The sequence below is a fragment of the Sitodiplosis mosellana genome, unplaced genomic scaffold, assembly GCF_009176505.1.
Source record: "Sitodiplosis mosellana isolate CC-2019 unplaced genomic scaffold, AAFC_SMos_1.0 Smas_scaffold_6150, whole genome shotgun sequence".
In the NCBI taxonomy this organism is placed as follows: Eukaryota; Metazoa; Arthropoda; class Insecta; order Diptera; family Cecidomyiidae; genus Sitodiplosis; species Sitodiplosis mosellana.
The window spans coordinates 4585667-4609305 of NW_022601391.1; the positions used below are offsets into that span (position 1 = coordinate 4585667).

At 34.7% G+C, this 23639-nt stretch overlaps 4 protein-coding genes across 53 annotated transcripts; 2 read left to right on the top strand and 2 right to left on the bottom strand.

Moving 5' to 3' along the window:
• Positions 1-2308: 2308 nt before the first annotated feature.
• LOC129574238 (uncharacterized) lies at positions 2309-18016 on the bottom strand. 50 transcript variants are annotated; one of them, XM_055455935.1, is made up of 16 exons: positions 17651-17942; positions 15716-16469; positions 13659-13759; positions 13487-13513; positions 12313-12477; positions 10233-11958; positions 10092-10173; positions 9878-10006; positions 8794-9637; positions 8669-8725; positions 8289-8610; positions 4853-4989; positions 4315-4332; positions 3287-3613; positions 3042-3209; positions 2309-2962 (listed from the first exon to the last, which is right to left on the bottom strand). In XM_055455935.1, exons 2-16 carry the CDS (start codon positions 15807-15809, stop codon positions 2450-2452), a joined length of 4710 nt encoding a protein of 1569 aa, XP_055311910.1. In that variant the 5' UTR covers positions 15810-16469; positions 17651-17942; the 3' UTR covers positions 2309-2449. The 50 variants fall into 50 exon arrangements, with proteins under 50 accessions (XP_055311910.1, XP_055311908.1, XP_055311909.1 ...); XM_055455933.1 differs by having other exon boundaries at positions 17655-17915; XM_055455934.1 differs by having other exon boundaries at positions 15716-16055; positions 17651-17915.
• A 185-nt stretch (positions 18017-18201) lies between these two features.
• LOC129574246 (dynein regulatory complex protein 1 homolog) lies at positions 18202-21834 on the bottom strand. The gene is made up of 7 exons (XM_055456020.1): positions 21658-21834; positions 21370-21499; positions 20274-21294; positions 20010-20205; positions 18987-19177; positions 18524-18916; positions 18202-18455 (listed from the first exon to the last, which is right to left on the bottom strand). Exons 2-7 carry the CDS (start codon positions 21480-21482, stop codon positions 18321-18323), a joined length of 2049 nt encoding a protein of 682 aa, XP_055311995.1. The 5' UTR covers positions 21483-21499; positions 21658-21834; the 3' UTR covers positions 18202-18320.
• Positions 21835-21870: 36 nt separating this feature from the next.
• Positions 21871-22417, top strand: LOC129574257 (ubiquinol-cytochrome-c reductase complex assembly factor 2). The gene is made up of 2 exons (XM_055456037.1): positions 21871-22061; positions 22135-22417. Exons 1-2 carry the CDS (start codon positions 21991-21993, stop codon positions 22415-22417), a joined length of 354 nt encoding a protein of 117 aa, XP_055312012.1. The 5' UTR covers positions 21871-21990.
• A 9-nt stretch (positions 22418-22426) lies between these two features.
• LOC129574252 (probable methyltransferase-like protein 15 homolog) lies at positions 22427-23633 on the top strand. Its single transcript, XM_055456032.1, has one exon. It carries the CDS (start codon positions 22427-22429, stop codon positions 23588-23590), a length of 1164 nt encoding a protein of 387 aa, XP_055312007.1. The 3' UTR covers positions 23591-23633.
• The last annotated feature ends 6 nt before the right edge of the window (positions 23634-23639 follow it).

The window sequence follows — 23639 nt, forward strand, 5'->3', positions numbered from 1 at the left end:
AATATTCTAATTTTCTGCGAAACTTTGAAGGTTAACTGTTGTTTTTTATATCATATTTGAGAAGAACACGAAAAAATCTTCCGATATGAATATATGACTAAATTGTATTTTTTTTTAGAAAAGTGGTTTATTTTGAGACTTTGTTACAATTAGAACTATGTTACTATTTGGATGGTTTACGATACATATATTAGAAATTCATCACTTTATTCCAAAAACTCAAACATGTTTCATATCAACGAACATCAATGAAATGTCAAAATACTACGAACAATCTTGTCAAAAGTACTTAAGTAAGTGATGGGCGCGTAAATGTGGCGACGTCACTAGTAAAAAATTGCTTCACTGCGAAGGTAAGGGTGCCACCCATGGTGCATTCATATTGTAGTTTTCAACGGAGCGCGGTCGATCGAGCGTCACACGTTGACGAACCTCCCGATTGAATCGTGTAGCCTTTCCCACAGGATCTTTTCCATACAATGTTGTGGCAACAGTAACACACTTGTTGTCGCGCCATTTGGTGAAAGAAATGTAAGGCCCCTTCATCACAATCGATTCGATCGATCCTCGTGGCATCTTGTTCATTTCAGCGTTGCTTGGCAATGGACAATTTTGCGGGATTCGTGCTTCGCGGATGACGCCTGTAGCATGATGACCAAGCTCGATTTCGACCATTTGATGCAATTGATTATGGTGTAAATCGAGGAAAACCTATACAAATTGAGGAAAAAGGTTGAAAATACAAAACAATTTTTGAGTGTTTTGTAGTGTGTTCAGGCGATGGTTCCATATGGAACCGCCAAATTTGAGACGAAAATATTAAGCACAAGCATATCTCGAAACAACACGAAATATATAACAAAATGTAGAAAATCTCGCCAGCTTTCAGAAAATATACACTTTTTCGAGAAAAAAAAGAGGTATGAGGTAGATATGGGTACTTACAACTTGCGACTGCTTATTTTGGGTACTTTTTTCTCAAATTTTTTTTTTCGTCAACTTTAGCGTCCGATACCGAGAACACACGCGACTCAACTGAGCTCGCTACGGTACCGAAATTTGGCGGCATCATTTCTCTGTCAAATTCTTGTCATTTGACTTGAATAGAATGACGTTGAACCGAGTTAGACTTATACGGCGTGACATATTCTGAATGGTTCCATATGGAACCGTGCCTTTGAATGGGTTAACATGTCAACGAATGTAGTGCATTGCGCAGCTTATCTCCATCTAGTAAGAAAATTTGGGTCCAACAGTTTGAGTTATACACCAATTATAAAACGAATTTCCAGACCTGCAAAAAATATATGCAGTTGGGGATTATTCGATGCGTGGTGTTAGTGATATTGAATGCCATAGAATTCAGCGGTCTTTTTATTGAAGAATCATTTTTGTATGTATCATTACCATTGTTTTTTTCTTGACTTTTGAAGATAGCGTGTCATAAATTGGATGCACATACATAAGCTATTGTTGAAGTGGCAATTTGGGGCACTTAAGAAAAAGGCTTCCCATAACAACATTGGTATCAAAAGCATGGTTTGACCTTTTGTTTTAAATGGAATGAAAGAAGAAAATCAAGAATATTGTTTGATAGTCCATAACCGATCTAATGGATGAATGTAAATAAAATACTTGTATAATCATAATATTCATACAAATTTTGGATTCAAACACGTGTTTAATTATACAACTCAGCAAAAAATCCTGGTAAGTAAAGTATGATCTATTGAAGAAGAAAAAGAAACACAAACTTTGGAGAGAATACATCCTAATCCAAATACATTTTCATTTTATTCACGTTTGTTTTACATGAATTTTTTTACATTCGGAATTTTCCCTACTTATATCAACTGAAATATTCCTATTTTCATTTTTCTTTTTACTCGATTGGCGCATTATTAACTTATAAATATCACGACGACAAATAAAAAAAGAAAGGAAAAGAAAAGAAAAGTGCTGTTTCCTCTGGTTTATATCATATTGGCAAATGATTGAAATTTGTTTGGTTACATGGTATAATAGACTATTCAGACATTTAATACATTTCCCGTGTGCAAACATATTTTGACTAAGCAGTCAGTCGATGGTTTTGGGACTTTTTTGACTGGCTATAAATGATTATCTACTACAAAATCAATGAACAGTTAGTTGACTGAAATCATAGTAAAAAAATGTCTCAATTACAGTAAGTCAATTGATTGCACACGGATCAGTTTCCCTCTATCCTAAAACTCAGCTACACTTGATAAATGTCATAGGTTAGACATGAAAAAAAAAACGTTGATGCTAGTGAAAAGATATTTGATTATATTAAAGATAAGATGATTATATGTTCGGTTTTATTTTAAGGCTTATTTAATTTTTTATACAGTTTGAGAAATGTCTAATATAAATAATGTAATTTGTTTTTATTTGTGTATGTGGAGTTTGTATTTTTTGTGCATTTTTAAATTTCCTTGGTAATTCGAACAATATTTTCGATGCCGGAGTCTTCGTCAGTGCTATCACTCTGTCTATTAGCCGTTATTCTATAATCACATTTTTTGCTTGTGTTGGTGTTGATAGTAAGTTCATTTTGAACAGACGTTTCGTTTGAAGCGTTTCTCACTTTCGTTGTGTGAATCGGTAGACCGTCAGTATTTGTACTATTACTGAGATGAATTTGTGAACTTTTACCACCGTCAAAACTGTTTATCGAATCCATGGAACCAGTACATGACGTAGGCACAATTAAATCCATTGAATCTTGAATTGAATCGGAAGCAAGCACATTCTCACTGCTATATTCATTCTGCGAACTACTTTTGCTGGATTCATTTTGATCATCGGCAGGGGTTGTTGATTGTACCATTTCTTTTTCTTTCGCAAGAGAATTGGATGTGTACACATTTAAGGGGAGCCGCAATGATGCTTTGGTATGGCACAATTCCCCAAGCAAAAGGGACTCCGAAAGATCGGCCTAATACAATACAATAGGCATTAGAAATTGTTAGTGAGTAAATGTCGCACCATAGAATATTGGTCCACTTTCGACTTACCGATTCCCCTACACCACTATCAGGCCGATGAACTGAGCTTGGGCTTTTCAAATCTCTTGTTTCATCAGTATTGGTGGATTCGCTTTGTTCATCTGCATTTGTCGACCATACCCTTGAATCTGCTAGGTAATTGACCTCATCATTTCCATTTCCATTTCCTTTATCATTCTGTTGAATACAATGTTTAAGATTAAAGATTTTATATCTAAAAATAATGAAGTGAAATAAAGTAAACGAAAACTCACTTGCAACTGCGACCATGAAAATTCGGAATCTGTTGGCCATGTGTGACATTCGGCGTTGAATTGACTAAGATGAAATGGTCGGAATGAACTGGATACAGCAAAGCCGTCCAGGGCATTGAACACTTCAATCTGACTTCCGTTTGAATCATCGTCAGGATATGCACCATTCATGGTGGAGCTGAATGGACTGGAATTAGCTAAATATGTGGCCCATCCTTGAGGTTCACTCAGTGCTGTTGATAATGCATTCTCCTTTGGATATTCGTAGACCGATTGATAGCTTTGCTTTTTGAATACAACACTGCGACGACTCTTCGCACCAGTCTTCTGTGGTAATGGAAAGATTTATCAGAATTAATTTATTCTAATAGTTCGACTACATGAGGATTTTGCTTCAAATCAATAAATTGATACATTTGAATGCACTCATTCATACCATTTAAATGACATAATAAATACAAATGGTTTGTGTATACAACATGGGAAATGCTTCGTTTTCTTCGAGTATCAAAATTTCGTTACGCTTTCTAATGCAAATATTCTGAGTTGAACTTCGAAAGGTAAGCACATAATGATTTGTATTTATTCTGAAGCATTCATTTATTACATTTTAAAATAAGTTTACATTAAATTTTCCAACAATAATTTGCACTGATTTCAACATTTTGCTAGATAAACGGCGATTAACGCAGATGTTGCAAATAAAAGAATAAGGATAAGCATGATTTGAAGACTACACATAAAATTGAAATTACACACACAATGAGATATAAATCAATTCCAGCACCCGAATTATATTTTGTGCCATGGAGATTTTGCAAAGGACAAAATATATGTATTTTATTACGTTTACTGTCATTTTGATGTGTGCACTGTGCAGTTGAATTGTACAGCGAAGAAAACTAAGTGTAAGCGGTGACGATCCGAAAAATTTGCAGATATATTCAAATCGGGATCTTTACAAAAATCATAATATTGACACACGAATTTGCACATTTAATTGGAGCAATGCTTTGAAAAATACTTACAGCTGATATTTCCTCTTCCTGATCAAATGCAAGCAAAGTGCATTTATTAGTTGAAATTTTAGTCATTTGATCAAATTTTCAAATAAAAATGTCAGTGATTTAAGTCTTTCAATGAGTCTGAATGGATTTTCAATCGACAACAAATTTTCAATCAATTTCACGTATGCAGTTTTTTTACTCTCACGAATTTCAACGATTTTAAATCGAAATTATTTACGTTTCGCCTCAAACTCACTGATAATCGTTTCGACGTTTTTTTCATGTTGTTCAATGAAATGCAACATCCCATGTTAGATTTCAAAGTATTATCAGTGCCGTCTTAATTTCCAAATGAAGAATCAAAGATTTGGGAAATTTATTTTTGAACGGGGCCTAACAATTATCTGAAGGTTAAATTAAAGATTCGAAGGGAAATAATTATTTCTACATTGGGATAAACAATCTTATCGTCCCCGATAAAGTTTGCCGCAGAAGCTAAAAGACGGCACTGCAAACTTGACATCTACTTGGAAAAATTAAAAATATCTGCTTCACTTACGCTACTTGATTTATCTGGACTTTTTAATGCAGAGCGTACTGGTTTCGCACATGAATCCCATGATGATGGTACCCATTCATTTTCATTCTCCGAAATACTAATGTCATCCAATATGTCATCAACTGAATCAGTATCAGCTTTAAAAGAAAAGAAAATGAGATGAATTATCACAGTGCAAGAATTAAAAAAAAGTCAGACAACCGGGACTTGGCATATCAGAAGTGTTAGTACTACCATAGGTGAGCAAAACCCTAGCTGGGTTTTGAAAGTTTAGTAGCGGTTTTTATTTTATCGACCTGAGAAGTTTTTGGGATGCAGAGGATTTTCCAGAGTTGACTTCTTCAGATTTTGGTCAATAACTCATCTAGTATTGGTGACAACATCTTACTGTCTTGAGCAAAGTTTTAGTTAAAGGTCCAATGAACAAGTTTTGTGAACAAAGTAACTATACCAAAAGAATCACATTTGTTGGAAGCTAGGGGACCAAATGTCCGAAAAAGGTAGATTTTTTCAGTTTTTCGACCATACCTCGCGCAGTATACATTCTTTTCACTTATTTTCTTTGACAAAATTATAGCCAAAGGAAAACAAACAACTCTCTAGAACATATTAACTCGAAAACAATACATCCAGTCCACTTTACTGGCTAAAAATCCATTTTGGCTACCAAACAACACTTTTGGACATTTTTTGAAGTCCTATAACTCCTCAACTGATCAAAATAGAGCAATGGTGTCTGAAGCAACTTTTTAGTACGCTTAAGATCTTCGCATGTTTAGTACTAAAAGTACTAAAATCGTACTAAATTGTACTAAATTGCTTAAAACCATTTTGATGGCCATCGGCAACTCTAAATGATATAAGACTGTGCTAAATATGTTGGACGCACTGTTATGGACAATGGTGAGCCCAAGACACCGATACTCAGCTAGAAAATTGATATTTGAATCGAAGAGATTATAGTCTAAAAGTTCATAGGTTATGCTGGAGTATTTAATTCAAATATTAACTTTCCGGCTAAATATCGGTGTCTTGGGTTCACCATGGTCCATAACAGTGCGTCCAACATGATTTAGCACAGTCTTATATCATTTAGAGTTGCCGATGGCCATCAAAATGATTTTAAGCAATTTAGTACATTTTTAGTACTGTTTTAGTACTTTTAGAACTTAACATGCAAAGATCTTAAGCAGTACTAAAAAGCTGCTCCAGACACCATTGCTCTATTTCGATCAGTTGAGGAGTTATAGGACTTCAAAAAATGTCAAAATTGATTTTTAGCCAGTAATGTGGACTGGATATAATTTTTTCAAGTTAATATGTTCTAGAGAGTTGTTTGCTTTTCCTTTGGCTATAATTTTGTCAAATAATAAAGTAAAAGATAAGTGAAAAGAATGTATACTGCGCGAGGTATGGTCGAAAAACTGAAAAAATCTACCTTTTTCGGACATTTGGTCCCCTAGCACCCACCAAATGTGATTGTTTTGGTATACTTTGTTCACAAAACTTGTTCATTGGACCTTTAACTAAAACTTTGCTCAAGACAGTAAGATGTTGTCACCAATACTAGATGAGTTATTGACCAAAATCTGAAGAAGTCAACTCTGGAAAATCCTCTGCATCCCAAAAACTTCTCAGGTCGATAAAATAAAAACCGCTACTAAACTTTCAAAACCCAGCTAGGGTTTTGTTCACCTATGGTAGTACTAACACTTCTGATATGCCAAGTCCCGGTTGTCTGACATGTGTTGCACTGTGTTATTTTTGATAGAATTTGTATGTAGAAAGAAAGCTCGGAACTGATGATGTACAGTGACAGAAAGAACCGTGTCCCATTTGGGCCATTTTGTACAGAGTTCTAATGCATATCATCTTAAAGGGCATTGTGTGTAGATAAATTATATATAGATACCCAACCCCTAAATTGTGAGGAAAGGGGTTAAAATTGGGAATATGTTGGCAACACCAAAATAAAGGTATCACTTCCCAGGGCCATAGCTCCCTAACTATGGGAGGTAGGGCAATACTCCTTGGGTCAGAGTTATAGTACTCATGAATACCTATCCAAAGGTATACATAATATTTCCATTTGTTCATAGTAAATGAAAAATACCGTTATATGAAGAAATGTTATTTTTTGGGTAAAAAAATCATATTATACCCATTTTCTGGGGCTGGGGCAGGGGCTATCACTTGGGTATGTTCAACAAAGTTGTACAGCGTTCCAAGGAGAACAATATTGCTCCAAACTATTTTGCCCCATCTCCTTCAATAATGGGTCTACTGCCCTTTACTCTCATAAAATTTTAGCCTGGTACAAAGGGTGGTGTTCCTTTTTGTGTCGTACGATGTTTATCAATAAGACTTATACCGTGGAACAGTGGGGCGTAGTGAGTATGTCGATAATATCAAGGTTGACCTGCCCTACAGGGTGTAAACGGGATGTTATAGGGGTGAGTAATTTTTTCAATACCGACACATTGTTGGTCAAGAAATAAACCATTTAGTGGATAACTATGTATGGAAGAAGTGTTCAGGACGTTGCATAATATCTTGGGTGAGGTCGCCCTCCACAGTTTGGCCCGAAAGAGGGCCAAAAAATGCACAAAATCACCAAAACAAACATATGAGGCATGTTTGACCCTTTTTTGGCCAAAGGGATGGAGGGCGACCTCACTCAAGATATTATGCAACGTCCTGAACACTTCGTCCATACATAGTTATCCACTAAATGGTTTATTTCTTGACCAACAATGTGTCGGTATTGAAAAAATTACTCACCCCTATAACATCCCGTTTACACCCTGTAGGGCAGATCAACCTTGATATTATCGACATACTCCCCACTGTTCCACGGTATAAGTCTTATTGATAAACATCGTACGACACAAAAAGGAACACCGCCCTTTGTACCAGGCTAAAATTTTATGAGAGTAAAGGGACGTAGACCCGTTATCGAAGGAGATGGGGCAAAATAGTTTGGAGCAATATTGTTCTCCTTGGAACGCTGTACAACTTTGTTGAACATACCCAAGTGATAGCCCCTGCCCCAGCCCCAGAAAATGGGTATAATATGATTTTTTTACCCAAAAAATAACATTTTTTCATATAACGGTATTTTTCATTTACTTTGAACAAATGGAAATAATATGTATACCTTTGGATAGGTATTTATGAGTACTATAACTCTGACCCAAGGAGTATTGCCCTACCTCCCATAGTTAGGGAGCTATGGCCCTGGGAAGTGATACCTTTATTTTGGTGTTGCCAACATATTCCCAATTTTAACCCCTTTCCTCACAATTTAGGGGTTGGGTATCTATATATAATTTATCTACACACAATGCCCTTTAAGATGATATGCATTAGAACTCTGTACAAAATGGCCCAAGCTCCATACAAAACGGGACACGGTTCTTTTGATAATTGTTCATACCTTTCGTAGACACACCGATCAAATCTTCGTGACTATTCCAAATATCTTGTGTGTTCAACTTCTCATCTACGGACTCTTGACTGCACTCCATTAACGCGATTGATTCATTGGCAACCATATTGATTTGGTTATTTGAATCTAGCGGGAATATTGTTTTCTGAGTTGCTCTTAAGTATTCGCTTATTTGTGAAGTTCCTTTTGCATACACAAATTCTTCGCTACTATTGCTATCCTCGGCATCACTGTCCCAGTCATTTGTTGCGAACGTGCCACTTATTTGTTGCATTACATCATCATTGCACGGTCCGGAAAATCGTAAATCCTGCAATTTGCGAGTTATTTATAACGAGTCATCTTCAAGCATTTCCTTTCATACATACCTTAGAATCTGTTTGAAATCTCTGGTGACATTCGTTTTCAACTGTGCGATTCATAGCCTGCAATTCGTGAGATATATTGAGAAATACATTTAATTTTGCCCAAAAACAATGAAATAATCTATTACCCATGGATCTTCTTCACCAGATAACTGTCCAGGTGGTTTGTTCAAGAGATCCAACTCACTCTGTTCTGGATTTTTAAATTCTAAATAAATTTTAGAGATATCTAGATTTGGGTTTTTGTTCTCTGCTGCATTTTGGGCTGTAAATAAATCTGGAAACACATCACCCGTTTCATGCTCGCTAGTTTTATAATTTAAATGCGGTTCGGCAATAGTTTGACATGTAATTTTCGGTGGTTTCCGAAGAAAATCACTTTGGTGCTGTTGACATGTGACATGTTCAACATTTTCAAAGGATTCATTAGCTGTTAGGCTGTTCGTTTGATGAGAATCGATTTCAGAATTTTCCAATTTGCTATTGTTTGCATCATCATTCAAATGAACCGAAATACACGTTTTTAAATCATCTAACGTATTCGTGGCATCGATTGTAGCTGACAAATCCGATGATAATAGTTCAATAGTATTGATCTCTTCGGAAATGGTTTTTTGTTGCTCTGGTGATATTAAATCATTGAGATTATTTGTGAGATTCTCGAGATTGAGTTGTAGTGTGTTTGGTCGAATATCATTTGTCAACTTAATTTCGCTGTAAACATTGCTATCATTTGGTTTGTATTCGCTTGGATATGCATGGAGATATCCTTCGTTTGTGGGAGTTTGGCAGTTTTCCGGTCGTGGTGTGGTTGAAATAGCAATATAACTTCCTGAATTGGCCACATTTCGAGGTGAAAGCATGTCTTCACGGTCACCAAGAGTATCTTCAAAGTTGAATAGAGTGTCATTTGAGGCCATCAGAACTTTTGTAACTCCCATAATTGCTTCGCTCGTTTCAATGTAACCAGTACTATATGCATTTATATTATATTATTACATGTATGTATGTATATCTATCTATTTCGACTTACTCACAGAATATAAGCGCATTGTTAAGCTCATACAATATTTATTGAGTCATTTTCACTGTGAAATTAGTTGGCATACATTTGCTACACACTATGTGAAGCTCAACTTTGCGCTTACAATTTGTGTGAATTTTGTAATGAAGTAAAGTATGTTTTACTCCTTTGTTTGAAATTGACCTCACCTGGTGCTATCCAAACACTTAGTTTCGTTCATCACGAAAGTCTTGCACGTTTCGTCTTCACTTTCTTCCAAGATTGGCGATAGTTGTTGTTTATAATTGATAAACACCTCACACTTCGGGTTCTCAAATCTATAATCGAATGTAATATGATATGATAGTGAACGCAACAAAGTTTTGTTAATATCTGTCATTCATGTGCTATTTTTTTGCTTACCTCTTGTGGTATTCCAGATTTTCATAGTCTAAATCAGAGTCGCTTTCATTTTCATCATCAGAATAGTCAACACTTGGTCGTACTAAAAATGGTGCAAATCATTCAATATTGTACTATGTTTAAGAGAGTTGGGACAAATACCTGAAGCTTGTGGAAGTACATCAGCCAACTGTTTTCGAAGAGCGTCAAAAGTTAGGCTCAATAATTCGGCATTTTCTTCCACTGACTCGCTGTCCTCATCGGTACCATCACGATTTGAGTATTCGGTATCGTTTATGTTGAAAGTGTCATTTGACTGCGGTAGGTGTAGAAACCAGGGATTTTTCGGATCGTCTATCGTCGACGTGGCATTTTCTATGGTTGCTTGTTTCTCATCAGTGTTTTCTTCTAAGTCAATACATTTTTTGTTCATGCTTTTTGAGACAAACTGATCCCATGTTGTGCCTACATAGTTTAGCTCAATCGGTGTATTCATTGGTGTTATAGTAGTCAAATCATCCGAGTTGACTTCGTCCTTGTCGATTTTAATTGTTGGACTTATTGTTGGTACATCATTCTGTGGTTTGACGGTACTGATTTCAACATTAAACGTCTCTTGTAAATATTCTGGACTGCCCGCCGAAATAAATGTGTGGTCATCATTTTTAACGAAAGTTGAAGCCAATTGTTTTTCAATCGGTTGTGTTTCAAATGTGGCACTCGCAATATGTGTTTGAGATTCGAATAGGGGCTCGATACCGCTTTGGCTTAAATTACTTTCATTGACTTCATCTAGCGCTTGAAAAAGATTGATTCCCAATCGATTTTTCTCACGCTGGCAATTGATATTGATTTTATGGCACGGTGTACTTGCTTGCAATTTACCGATAACAAACATATCCTCCATGGAATCATCTAAATTGTTCATTCTAACTTCTCCATTCAATGGTGCATGAGATTCATTTTTTGGCACATTGTCATCTGAATGTGTCATCGATAAAAAAAATCCAGTGCACTCTTCTAGCACACTATCAACTAATTCCTTTGCAAATTCATAAACATATTTTCGACTATGTTCAATGTTTGAATTATTACAATGGATTTCTATACCCATTTTAACCTCATTTTCACTAAATATATCTTTGGCGTCGACAGTTTCAATCAGTTCTATACTATTTTTCGATTCGAGTTGTTCCATTTGTTTGGGCAAGTGCGTTTCTCCACATTCGTTGTTGCTTTCATCTGATGATGAATCATATTCAGAGTCAGAGAAAATGGATTCACCTCCAGAAATGGCAAAGTCGAGAGCACGTAATGCTTCTTCTACACTTATCGCATCATCGTCGACTAAATCCAGTTCCAAGTCATTACATTTTGGCTGACTAATTTGGTCATCAGCTTGTATTTCAGTTTCAGCTGGGTGACAAATAGCTTCAGCCACAACTATGCTAACAATATCATTATGATGGCTCAATTCATTTTCTTCTGGACATTTTTGATCATTGGATTCTGTGAGGTCAATATAATTGTTTAAGGATTCACTAGCAGCCGTTGGTTCAACGAGGTGATATCCGTTTAATTCGTTCATTTGGTAATATGGCTCAAAACTGCTAACGTTAGCGATACGTTCATATTCAGTCATAAGCATTGGAACGGATAGATCGATGTTTGTGGATACTGCTGTAGCATTCATACTTATACTACCACGGTTCACTTCGACTAAGTTACGATTGTTTTCATGTAGCGAAGGATCAATTACAATATTGATTTCATTTCGATTTGGTATATAATCCGCTGCATTATTATTCTGGATATTTTCCATGTCCACAGCGGAAATGGGTCCATTATTGTTCTGACTATTTTCGAACTCATTGAATGTACGGTTCATCTTTGAATGGAAAATAAAATGAATTAGGTATGATTAAGTGAGAAGTGGAACGTAGTCATGAAAGGAACATTACGAAATTAAACTCATTTAATATTTGATTAATATTGTTGAAAAAGGAAAATGTCCAAAAAAATAGGATGTCTCACTCACTCCCCTATATATTGCTATATGAGTAGTTTGGAGCGAAAATGCTATACAGAAAAGTTGAGAGGAAAAATGTCAAATGAAAAGAGGTAGCTATATAGTTCACTATAGTTTACTATACAGTTTACTACTCAACTTTTCTGTATAACATTTTCGCTTCAAACTACTCATATAGCAACTCTATCAAAAATAAAGCTCAACGCAACTTACGTGATTCTGATTGACAATATTTGATAAAATTCGATTGTCCAAATTGTTATCTCCACCGCTTGCACTAAATGCATTCCCAGGATTTGACGGTGAAATTGCTCGAAAAATTGGGAATTCAGAGGTCGAATTCGTTTGGTCGGCGATAGTATTTTCATTTTCAAATTCCTGTGAAAATAAATTCAAATTGGTTTTTGAAAAGGGTATTTCAATTGTATGCAACTCTAAAACATCAAAATAAAGTACACAACAGCGATAGATCCACTAAAATTACACAACAGCGATAGATCCACTAAAATTCCGCAGTTAATTATGTCTAATATAATCAAAAAGTGCGAACAAAAAATACTTTCGATCTGTAACACTATTTACTTGACATTTGTGTGTTCGTTCGCTCTGTATCGAGCTTCTGGATGAAAAAGTTTATGAGTTGATGGCAGATAAAAATATGATGTGAATGGCCATTGCGCCAACACCAAAAGATACATATTATGGCACACTACATGCAAATAGAAGCTTTATATACTCAAAATAGGGAATCCTAAATTTATAATCATTAATAATTTTAGATTTTCTTTAGCAAAACATCTAAAGGATTAACATTTTTATTATGCATTGCGAAAAAGAATTCATGGAAAAGTTCAATAAAGAAATCTATCAGTTCATTGTTTCACATTAATTATTTTCTATTGAAGTGAAACTCTGGAAGTTCATGAGAAATTTTTTCCAAAATTAGGTGGAAAAAAAGCTTTGAAACAATCGACTGCAACCCGGTGTACGTATGGCCCAAAATTTTGGCGATACCAATAACAATCGGCGGGTAAGCGCAATACATGAAACCGCGACGTTACCACACGTTGGAACATTCTCTTTAGAAATATGATCGTTTGAATTGAAGATATCGATTCAATGCAAAATGCACAATGAACTCATTACCGTTCTTATTTCATAACAACAGATGGAGAAAAGGCGTAAAACTTTATTTAAAAAAAATAAGAAGAACTTTTGGGGGCCTAGCCCCAAAAGCCATAAATTTATTGTATGTTCAGAGTGTTTAAATGTAATCCTTCGAGATTTTTTCGCTGACAAATTTCAAATTATTAAAATAAAATTCCCTCCTTTTTACAGTGTATGCAAACTGAGAAAAGTGAAATATTTTAAATGAATTGATTTTCACCTTCTTGTCCTTAATAATTTGGCTAAGCTAAAATTCATCAACGCCAACAGAGAAAAAAATACAAAAAATATGGATTAGATTTCCGATTCTTATAGTGTGTACGCGATCAGAATTCGTCTAAATCTTGATGATTTTATTGAAGGTTGAACGGGACATGGTATTTGTTTCTTACCTCAAATCCACTTTTATTTCGATGACAACAAGTGCATGCCAATATAGTAACACTAATGCACGTTAGCGCCAAGAGGCCAATCACCAATTCGCTGGCATTATCTAAAAAAATGAGATGAAAAAAATACATTGAAAACTATTTTTTATTGAAAATTCTATTAGTTCTAACTTAGTTGAACTTAAGTTCACCATGAACTTCACGACCATCACAATTCATGCTATTTTTTAGCACTACATGAAATCTAGAGCTACTAACCTTTCTTGTAGTATATTTTTTGAGTGTCGAATAGATTTAAAGTGACCGTTCTGTTTTATGCTCATATTATTTGTTTTTCAAAAATGGAATCAAAATCAATATCTTGTAATTCACTTTCTTTCACTTCGCTCCGCTCTGTCTTCTTGTTTTTAAATGCAACTTACTCTACTGTATTATATATGTTTTGTATTATGTTTATTAGCGTTAGCTCTTTTAGTTACATTTGTGTTTATACATTGAAATTTTCCATAATATGCTTTTTACATTCCGTTTTAAATGAGTTTAGTGACGGTTTTTCTCTTATATTTATTGGGAGCTCATTATACATTTTGACTCCATAATAGAATATATTCTTCCTGGTTTTTTCATATTTAAAATTTGGCAGTCATAGTTCATTATTTGTTCTCTGTCTTGTGTTTCTCATGTGAGCATCTCTTGTATAAATTAGGTTGTCATTTAAATATTCTGGGAGAAGCCCATTTCTCATTTTGTATAAATTAAAACATTGAATTTTATCATCTGGTCAATGCTTAGCCAATTTAAGGTTTTTAACATCCATTCTCAGTGTGTACGATATTCTTAATTTAAAATTAATCGCATTGCTCTATTCTGAATTTTCTGCATTTTTTCTATCTCGTCTTGGTTACATGTAAAATATATGGTTGAACAATATTGCAAATTGGGTAAAATAATTGAGTTATAAATAAATTTTTTTGTTGGGAAAGTAGATTTTTTTGATATTCTATACAGTAGATTAAATCTACTAGATTTATTTTGGTTGCTGCTTTTTTTGTACATATTGCAGTCTGTTCTCTAAAGGATAATGTTTCATCTATGATAACACCTAAATATTTAATGCTATTGACTCTATTTATTTTTTCATTTCCAATTTTGACCTCTAGTGAATTGTCTACTACTACACCATTTCTTCTTATTATCATCCAATTTGTCTTTTTTATATTTAGCATTAGTTTGTTCAAGTTCAGCCATGTGAAAATTCGTTCGAGATTTTCATTTATTTTATTTATTGCAATTTCAACGATTTTTGCTACTACATAAATACCAGTGTCGTCTGCAAACAAGACTACTGAAGTAGTTTTTGGAATTTCCCTTATCTGGTCTATATAAATACTAAATAATATCACGCTTAATGAAATCTATCTGTTGAAATTAAATGCATCATTTCTCTATAAAATTACAAAGTGAATCGACTATTGGTGAGACGCAGAGATTACTATGGGATATTTTCATTCATATGGGATAAAAATATCGCATAAAAATAACAGATATTTTTCACGCGTTGCGTTCAACGAAACGCATAAATACACAATAGCGATTCTGCACACACAGAGTCGCTGTTTTTCTGTTATACTCCTCACACTTACGATGAGCTGCGTGGAGCGTGCATGCACATGTTTCGCTCACTTTTTTCTTTGAACACTCTTCGTGTGTCAACACAATGTCTGTGTGTATAGCTTGTGCCGTCGTTTGTTAACGACGTCAATGACTGATAAGAGATATCGACTTGGTGTCTTCCATAAAGTTTTAGTACTCCTCCAAAGTTGTATCTTATCTCTTATCGGTTCCATTAAAACCATGATAAGCCCCAATATAGCTTGAGGCATGTCAACATACTCTCTTTCAACGCAGACAGAATCAACAGAGAATATACTTAACGTTTAAAAAATATAGTTCGAAAAAAAACATACACTCTTTTACGTCTCACTAATAGAGTTGTGATTGAGCGACAACAAAAATGAAAACCAACAAAAATGAAATTGTAGTAATAATGAATGACTCACCCATTGATTTTTCACTAATTGGAAAAGCTGAACAAGCCGTTACAATGGCAAATAAACTTGCGATTGAGTAAACCAGCTGATTTATCAACTTCATTGTGCATTTGAATTAATTGAACTATTGATGATTTATGAAGAACGGCGGTACAAGGAGATATACTGTCGATAATGATGATACGATTGGAAAATCGTTTCGTTTTCACGTACTCCTTAAAATTAACACATTTCACATCAACACTTGAAATTTTCCTTTGAAAAAATTGTCATATATTCGGCGTAGCACGTTCACGAGCCTCAATTCAGAACTTTTCGTTTTCATTTATATGTCTTCAATGTTTTTTTCCTATTGTAAATACGAGGAAAACTGTGTTTGAGTTAACATAATAAATAAAGTTCTATATTCGAAGTAACATTATGTTTGTCCATAGTTGTGTTGCTCCACTGCGAAATTTGAGGGCATGGCTTTGAAACAATCTTTCATTTTACATAGACTCAAATGCTGGGTTCAATTCACCGGGAAAAGATTGAAATTTTTTGGTTATTGACATTTGTCAGCATAGTTATCGCACTCATTTTTTGTCTTCACAATGAAGTGTTGTACTGAATCAACGTTGTTGATATCAGGATGTTTTTTTTTATCTTTTCACAACGTTTTCTTTGAAGTTTTGCATTCCTTTATCTAGCACTGAAGATTTAATTTTCAATGAGGATAGGAAATGTTGTTTTGTTATGTGTTCAATTAGCTAAATTATCAGCACTGGAATGACAAAGTATAAAAACAATTAAAATTGGGTCAAACAAAAATCTATGAAATTATTCCATTTTTTATTGCTATAATTTTAGTTTTTTTTTCAATCTAATGAGTCGAATTTCATGCAGATACTGGTACACGGCATTTACTCTGTATGTGTTCGCCATCAGAATTGATGAAGGTGAACCGTTGCACAATTGCACTACAAACAAAATGTTTCGTACAAGTAAAACGCATGCCGATCAATTAGATTGAAAATGAAACGAAAAGTACTGCCAAATAATTTATTCATTACTGCACAGTGATTCATATTGATGTTTCTTTTTTTTGCATGAGTAAATTTGATCCGAAAGGTTATATACAAAAAAAGTTAAACACGCTACGAAGTGCGTTTAATTGTCCTTATGCGTACGTCGGGTTTCTTTCACCATTCATGGATGTTTTAACTTTACATTTTCTGTGTCCCGTATGCACTACTCGTTCAGTGTTTAGAACAGTATATTCGTGATTGCAAATCAAAACAAAACCAAAATATTAATTTAGTTTTGAATCATTTTAATCATATTCCAAAAATACGATTCGAAGTGCGATAAAGCATTTAGATCTTGAATTGGATTAGATTCATTCGATGTCACCAATACTGGTTTCAATGTGCGTGTGTATATATAAATATATATAATTATAATATTCAAGTCCTGGCATTTTGATACACACCAATAGATGAATTGCAAAAATTGGTGAGTTTTATTACGAGATCTGACACAATTGACTCAATAATTCGCACAGCTAAGCAAAATGTGGCACTTGCACACAATCAGACTCACTCACATTAAAAGAAACAACAATTTTTTTTTAGTCAGCCTTTCCTTCAAACGCTATTTCCATTAAAACTTTATTTACGTTGTATTCCGCTTGTAAAATATATAGTATAATATTAGACATTTCGGTGCAAACATTTCATGGAAAAACTATAAAAGTAGCATTTTCAAAATGCAATTATTTGATTTTGTTGTTCGTTCTTTTTTTTTGTTCAAGTATCATCACACTTTGTAGACAAACCGATGCACAAAAGACACCAGCTGCAGTTCTAATCACAAATGACTAATAAAACACAAATCTGTTTGTAAATTGTTAGTTAAACCATCCGGTTGTCACTTATTTATCGATTTTCAATATATTGAACATACACACAATTTGGCCTAGAGATCTAAATATTGGTTCCAATGTCTCGACCAACACAATTTTGGCCTTTTCCATTTTGTATTTGTTTCTTTTTCGCCTGTCGTATGGTGTGAAACAAGATATAGAAAAGTTACACTGTTACTGATTTGCTGCTCATACTATTACTGACACTGTGTGAAGTTTATGTTTGCGTGCACTTCATACATATCCAAAAAACAGAGTTTATACAGTAACACTAAAAATTCGAGCGCTGAACACACGAAAGAGAAAGAAATAAATATTCGCGCATATCTCTACACATTCCGTTGCTATTAGTAGCTGTCATCTTTTGTCGCTTTCCTTCCCTCTACTTTCTTCTACTGTTCTCATTGCGCGTGAGTGTTACAAATTTGTGCGTTCATGAATGTCAGAATGCAATATGGTCCATTCATTGAATAAATGAATGAGTTTAATGTCTCTTGTCTCTCTCTTCCTCTCTCTATCTCCTTGTTCTAATACATTTTAACTTAACCGAATGCGCCAAATTTGGTCACAAAATAATCACATCGTTTTGGAGTTTTTCTTCTGTGTATTTGAATTCGTCAATTGGATTCTCAATGTATTTTTTATTTACTATTTCTAATGAAAACCAAACAACATAATAATAGAAAATTATTATTATACTCAATATTTTTGTCAACTCATTACTGAATCGGAAATAATTGCACATCTGTTAGTATTAGAGTATTGCTGCAATAAATACGATATTTCAGTATTTTGCTGTCGCAAAAAATTGCATTCGTACATTTGCTTCCTTCTTCTCTTCAAAATCTATATTCAGAAAATTAGAAAAAAAAGTAATTCTTGCATAAATTAAAATTATAACAATCCTAACCAACCTGCAAGTAACGAAGCAGTCCGTTCACAATTGTATCCCAAATTAATTCCAATTCATTTGGAATCGTGCGCATATAGTCTTTCCAAAACAGTTCAATTTCATTAGCATCAATTGAATAAAGCGCATTGGAGTCTTCATCATGCGATAGATGTTTCACAATCATTTTCGATGGAGCTCTACCATCCAGATCAATAAGGAACTGTTGCATGATTATTGGTATCATATGTTGATCCACAAAAAAATTTGTTATCTCATGTTCAGCGCATTGATCGCTAGTTTCTTCTCCTATTGTTGTTATTTCATTAAACTTTCTTGAGCACGTAATACACGAAGCGTATGGAAGGAAGTAGTTTTTCAATAAATGTGCACTCTCCAAATTTGTTACGCCAAGTGCCTATTTCAAAATAATTACAGACTTCGACAGATCAAGGTGAAAATGTTTCAATTTCAAGTAAAATCATTACCGTTAAAATGTTATCGATGGTAATTATTCGTTTTTGCTTATGATCCTCGATCAAGTCAAGAAATTTAGTCAATTTATCGCCAAGCATCCAATTTGTTTGACTAGAAATTTGCTCACCGATCGTGAAAAATAATTCCGAAAAATTAAATCGTGTAGAAACGTCATCCAGTTTCTTTTTAATTGAATGAAAATCTGCATGCAGAAAAAATTGTGAAATAAATATTTTCCTCGAATGCAGTACATACAATTCTTATTCCCTCCCGGGGCTGGAATTCTAAGTCATTCCACCAAAATCGTTGGGAATTATTTTTTTCGTACATTAGACCATATTGGAGTGAAAAAGAGAGATTCCACTATTTTTCAGCGTTCCACCGGAATTATTCCGATAACTCAAGGAAGAGTGGATTGTGTGAGAAATAATTCCGGTGGCACGCTGAAAAATTGTGGAATCTCTCTCTTTCACTCTAATATGGTCTTATCGAGGGGCAGATCACTCAAAAGTAATTGCATTAAAAAGAAGTAATTGCATTGGTAATTGCAAGAAAAATGTAGTAATTGCTGATCAACAATTACTTTCGCAATTACTTTTTTCTCGTGCAATTACTGCTAAATTTTGCAATTACTATTTTGAGTGATTTGCCCCTCGGGTCTTATGTACGAAAAAAATAATTCCGAACGATTTTGCTGGAAGTCATCCAGCCCAGATCTGCCGTGCGAAATTTTGACGTTACTGCGGTTTTGATCCATAAAAAATACCTATGACTCAAATATGAACACGGAAACGTAAAATTTCGTGTTTGGGAGTTTTTGGAGATGCTTTTTCAAACGCGCATAGGCATTTGAAAATCGGCGTCTCATATATGACGTGACGTTAACTGTTTAGCAGATCTGGAAGAGAATAAGAATTTTGTACTGTAGATGCGTTACGATACCGAGTCGCAAACGGCTTATCTGATAAATTCATGCCATAAATTCATCTATTGATGATGAATTCATCTGGCGGTATACCCTGATTTTTTCTTACCATCGATGCATGAAGATTTCTTGGCTTCCACGACTGATTGAATTGGCTGCAATTGATTTTGTTTTGATGACTTTTTGCATATAAACTGTTTCCACCGAAATCCCAAATGCTTTTCATGTAGGATTCTATCAATCTGCATGATGTCGTTTAGCTTTGAGTCAGCGTTGCTCTCATATAATTGCCAAATATGCTGAAACTAATTTCATACAAAAAAGGGATGTAGATTTCAATCGGGCAAATTGTTTTGCGATCGATGTTGCGTACCTTTTGATAACCACTTTCGCTAAATGTACTCATTTTATGTTCCAATTCTTTAATATTTGCATATAAATTAAGAACATAGTGTGTTTGTCTTTCAATGTCGATTGTCTGTGTCATCCTGGCTGTATTTATCTTTTTTCGTAGCATCGATATGCATGTTCGCATTTTGATTAAGCGATTTTTTTGCTTGTTCCGAACGTTAATGTTCTCAGCGGCTCGTTTTTGCAACACATAATAGTTATAGTTCAATTGCTCCATATTCAATTCACTTTCGGCTTTAGCACGTTGTAACTTCTGTTGCACTAAGTTATTGTCTTTATCCAACTGAATTCGCATTTCTCGATTGATTTCTTCATAGTTTAGCCGGGTAGCTGTTATTTCATCGTAAAATTTTTCCTTTCGATCAAGTAAATCGCACAGATATTGTTCTCCGTCGGAGGTTCTTTCGACGAAAAGCATCTGCCATTTATTGCTGTGGTATAATTTAAAGGTACGACGTTCACTGTCGATGCTATGGTGTAACAGTTCAAGATGTTCCAAATAATCCAATTTCATTACATCGATTTGCTCATCAATACGCTCAATCAGGGATTGAATATCTCCTTGTTGTTTCAACTGATCGGTGTTGTATATTCTACTGCCATTATTTAGTATTTCCTGCAGTTCAATGATTATTCTATCCTTTTGTTGCATTAATTGTGCAATAAGTTGATTTTGATATCGCAAACGTTCATTTAGATCCATTGGATCAGATATTTCAGCTAGTTCCGACCATCGGCTATTAATTGCATTCAGCTTTTTTGTAGATTCCTCCGATTCTTGCTGTAAATCGGCCAATAAATGGGCTCGCTGTTGATCTTCCTGTAAACGACGACTTGCTTCACGTCGCTCATTTGCGGTTTTAATATTTGTGATCAACTCTTTGCCGTCACATAGCAAATCATTCAACTGTTCTTTGGTCGCATTTAATCGCTTTTCAATTGTTATTTGATTGCCATGTGTGTCCACACTTTGCTGAGCAGCTCTGCTGGGCGAATGCAAAATAGAAACGTTAATAATTGAGTTCAATGTAATCTTAAAAAAACAAAGTGATACGAACACATCCTTCGCGATCCTCCTTTTTTGTTGGACACTTTCTTTCATTTTGTTTAAAATTTTATATGTTTCCCATGATTTTATACAATGTTCATTTCCTTCATTAGTTTCCTCCATTTTTTGGGAATTTACAACTAGAAAAAAAACGAAGTTCTTAGACGTAAATATTTCCTTGTTAAATGGTTTTATTTGTTTGGAATCGTATATATTGACTAAATACATTTATATTTTGCATGGCAACCGCAATTTATGTAGTATAACTTATTATTGACAAATATCCCAGGTCTTTTACCTTTTGGAAGTGTATGAAATTTAATTGACAAACACAAGTTTCGTTTTTTTGTTCGAGTTTTTAGTATTTTTAGATAAAAACCGATAAAATTTGTATTGATTATCGAAAGATATGAAAGTGAAGTTGTCAGTACTTCGAAAAAAAATAACGTTATTTGAATTTGAGTCACAAATGAACCTATTTGACATTTAAATAAATGTCAAAACAAACGAATCCATGTGCATATGGAACCATTCAGAACGTATTTTTGACATATTTATTTGGTGGTTAGGCATACAATTGTAATGATAGAAATTTGCTAAATCAAAGCTCATCAATCCATTACAATTGATTATGTCGACACAATATAAAAAGTTTCTAAGATTATTAGAACATTGGCCAGTTGATAGCACAAAACCGGGAAGGTAGCTTGTAAATAATGATGAAATCGCTTGTCATCGTTGCACTAACATTTTTTTCTTTTTTTTTTCATCGCAGAGATCTTGGTGAATATTTGCGGAAGCAACTGAAAGCATCTTTAAGGGCCGGTAACATTTCATCGGATGGTGACGCGTATATGGAGCGGCAATTTCAAGCTCTCGAGCGAATTTCAAATAACATTCATTACGACAAATATAGCCGGTTGCGTCAATCAACCGCCACTGGACTGACAAACGAACAGTGCAAGATTTTAATTTCTGACACATCATTGAAATATTTTGCTGAACAGCAAAAAGGCGGTCTATTCGCTAGTTTTTTCAAGAATCAACCCCAAAAGTAATCAGTAGGAATGATTGGATGCACAGTCATACGACCAAAAACATCAATTTTACCACTTAGTCGTCTTATTTTAAGTCGAACGAATCGTGGAATTGTTTCATCTTCATCAAATCTTGTAGAAAATAGTAATAGTAATGTAGTATCTCAACAGACAGACAACGTAGATTATACTACCGTACAGCATGTACCTGTAATGTCTAGAGAAGTGATTAAATCTTTGAAGCCTGAAAGTGGGAAAATATACATTGATATGACTTTCGGTGCTGGCGGTCACACAAGAAAGATTCTCGAATCAGCGCCCAATGTAAAGTTAATTGCACTAGATCGTGATCCAGATACAAAAAGGCATATGGATATCATCTGTGAAAATTTCCCGAATCAAGTGATCCCATTGTGCGGAAAATTCTCTGAATTGCCATCGTTACTCGAATCGATGAATATAGCTGAAGAATCAATTGATGGCATTCTATTCGACTTTGGATGTTCGTCAATGCAATTTGATCATGCTGAACGGGGCTTCAGTATTAATTTAAATGGTCCGTTAGACATGCGTATGGACAAAAATCGATATCCAGATGAACCAACCGCCGCAGATGTATTAGCTACAATCGATGAAAATGATTTAGCTAAAATCATCAAAGTGTACGGCGGTGAGAAGAAGGCGAAGAAAATTGCACGCACAATAATCGATGTTCGGTATGCATTGAAGCCGATTCGAACCACACATGAGCTGGCAAGCATTGTCGCTTCATGCTTCGATGAAAATTTTCACTTAGACCGATTGAATCGACCCATGCATAATGCAACCAAGACGTTCCAAGCCATTCGTATATTTGTGAATGACGAACTGAATGAGATCAATTACGGGATTCAATGCGCTGAAAAATATTTGAAATATGGTGGCCGACTTGTGACCTTAACGTTCCATTCATTGGAAGACACAATTGTTAAGCGTCACATTCAGGGTCAGGTGGTACAAGGTATAGCAAACGCCTTAGCATTGAAATATGTTAGTCAAATGGAAATTTGCGAGAAAAATATGATCGAAAACTTTATGAAGTCAACGTGGAAACCGCTATACAAACATGTAATCATCCCATCACCAAAAGAAGTCGATTTAAATCCACGATGTCGTTCGGCCAAACTGAGAGCAGCAATTAAAACACACCAGTAATGAAAAAGAAAAATGGAAATAAATTTTGTCAAAATTTAAAAAATGCGTT

What these genes read in the sequence shown, in the direction of transcription:
- LOC129574252 (XM_055456032.1), top strand. Translation starts at nt 22,427, where the DNA reads ATGATTGGATGCACAGTCATACGACCAAAAACATCAATTTTACCACTT.
- LOC129574238 (XM_055455935.1), bottom strand. Translation starts at nt 15,809, where the DNA reads ATGAAGTTGATAAATCAGCTGGTTTACTCAATCGCAAGTTTATTTGCC. An exon ending in GAAATAAAAGTGGATTTGAG is followed by an intron (nt 13,514 to 13,658) that starts GTAAGAAACAAA and finishes GATGAATTTTAG; the next exon opens with CTTAGCCAAATTATTAAGGA. An exon ending in CTGGTGAAGAAGATCCATGG is followed by an intron (nt 8,726 to 8,793) that starts GTAATAGATTAT and finishes CACGAATTGCAG; the next exon opens with GCTATGAATCGCACAGTTGA.
- LOC129574257 (XM_055456037.1), top strand. Translation starts at nt 21,991, where the DNA reads ATGTCGACACAATATAAAAAGTTTCTAAGATTATTAGAACATTGGCCA. An exon ending in GATAGCACAAAACCGGGAAG is followed by an intron (nt 22,062 to 22,134) that starts GTAGCTTGTAAA and finishes TTTTCATCGCAG; the next exon opens with AGATCTTGGTGAATATTTGC.
- LOC129574246 (XM_055456020.1), bottom strand. Translation starts at nt 21,482, where the DNA reads ATGGAGGAAACTAATGAAGGAAATGAACATTGTATAAAATCATGGGAA. An exon ending in AGGAGGATCGCGAAGGATGT is followed by an intron (nt 21,295 to 21,369) that starts GTTCGTATCACT and finishes TTCGCCCAGCAG; the next exon opens with AGCTGCTCAGCAAAGTGTGG. An exon ending in GAAATCTTCATGCATCGATG is followed by an intron (nt 19,178 to 20,009) that starts GTAAGAAAAAAT and finishes TTCTGCATGCAG; the next exon opens with ATTTTCATTCAATTAAAAAG.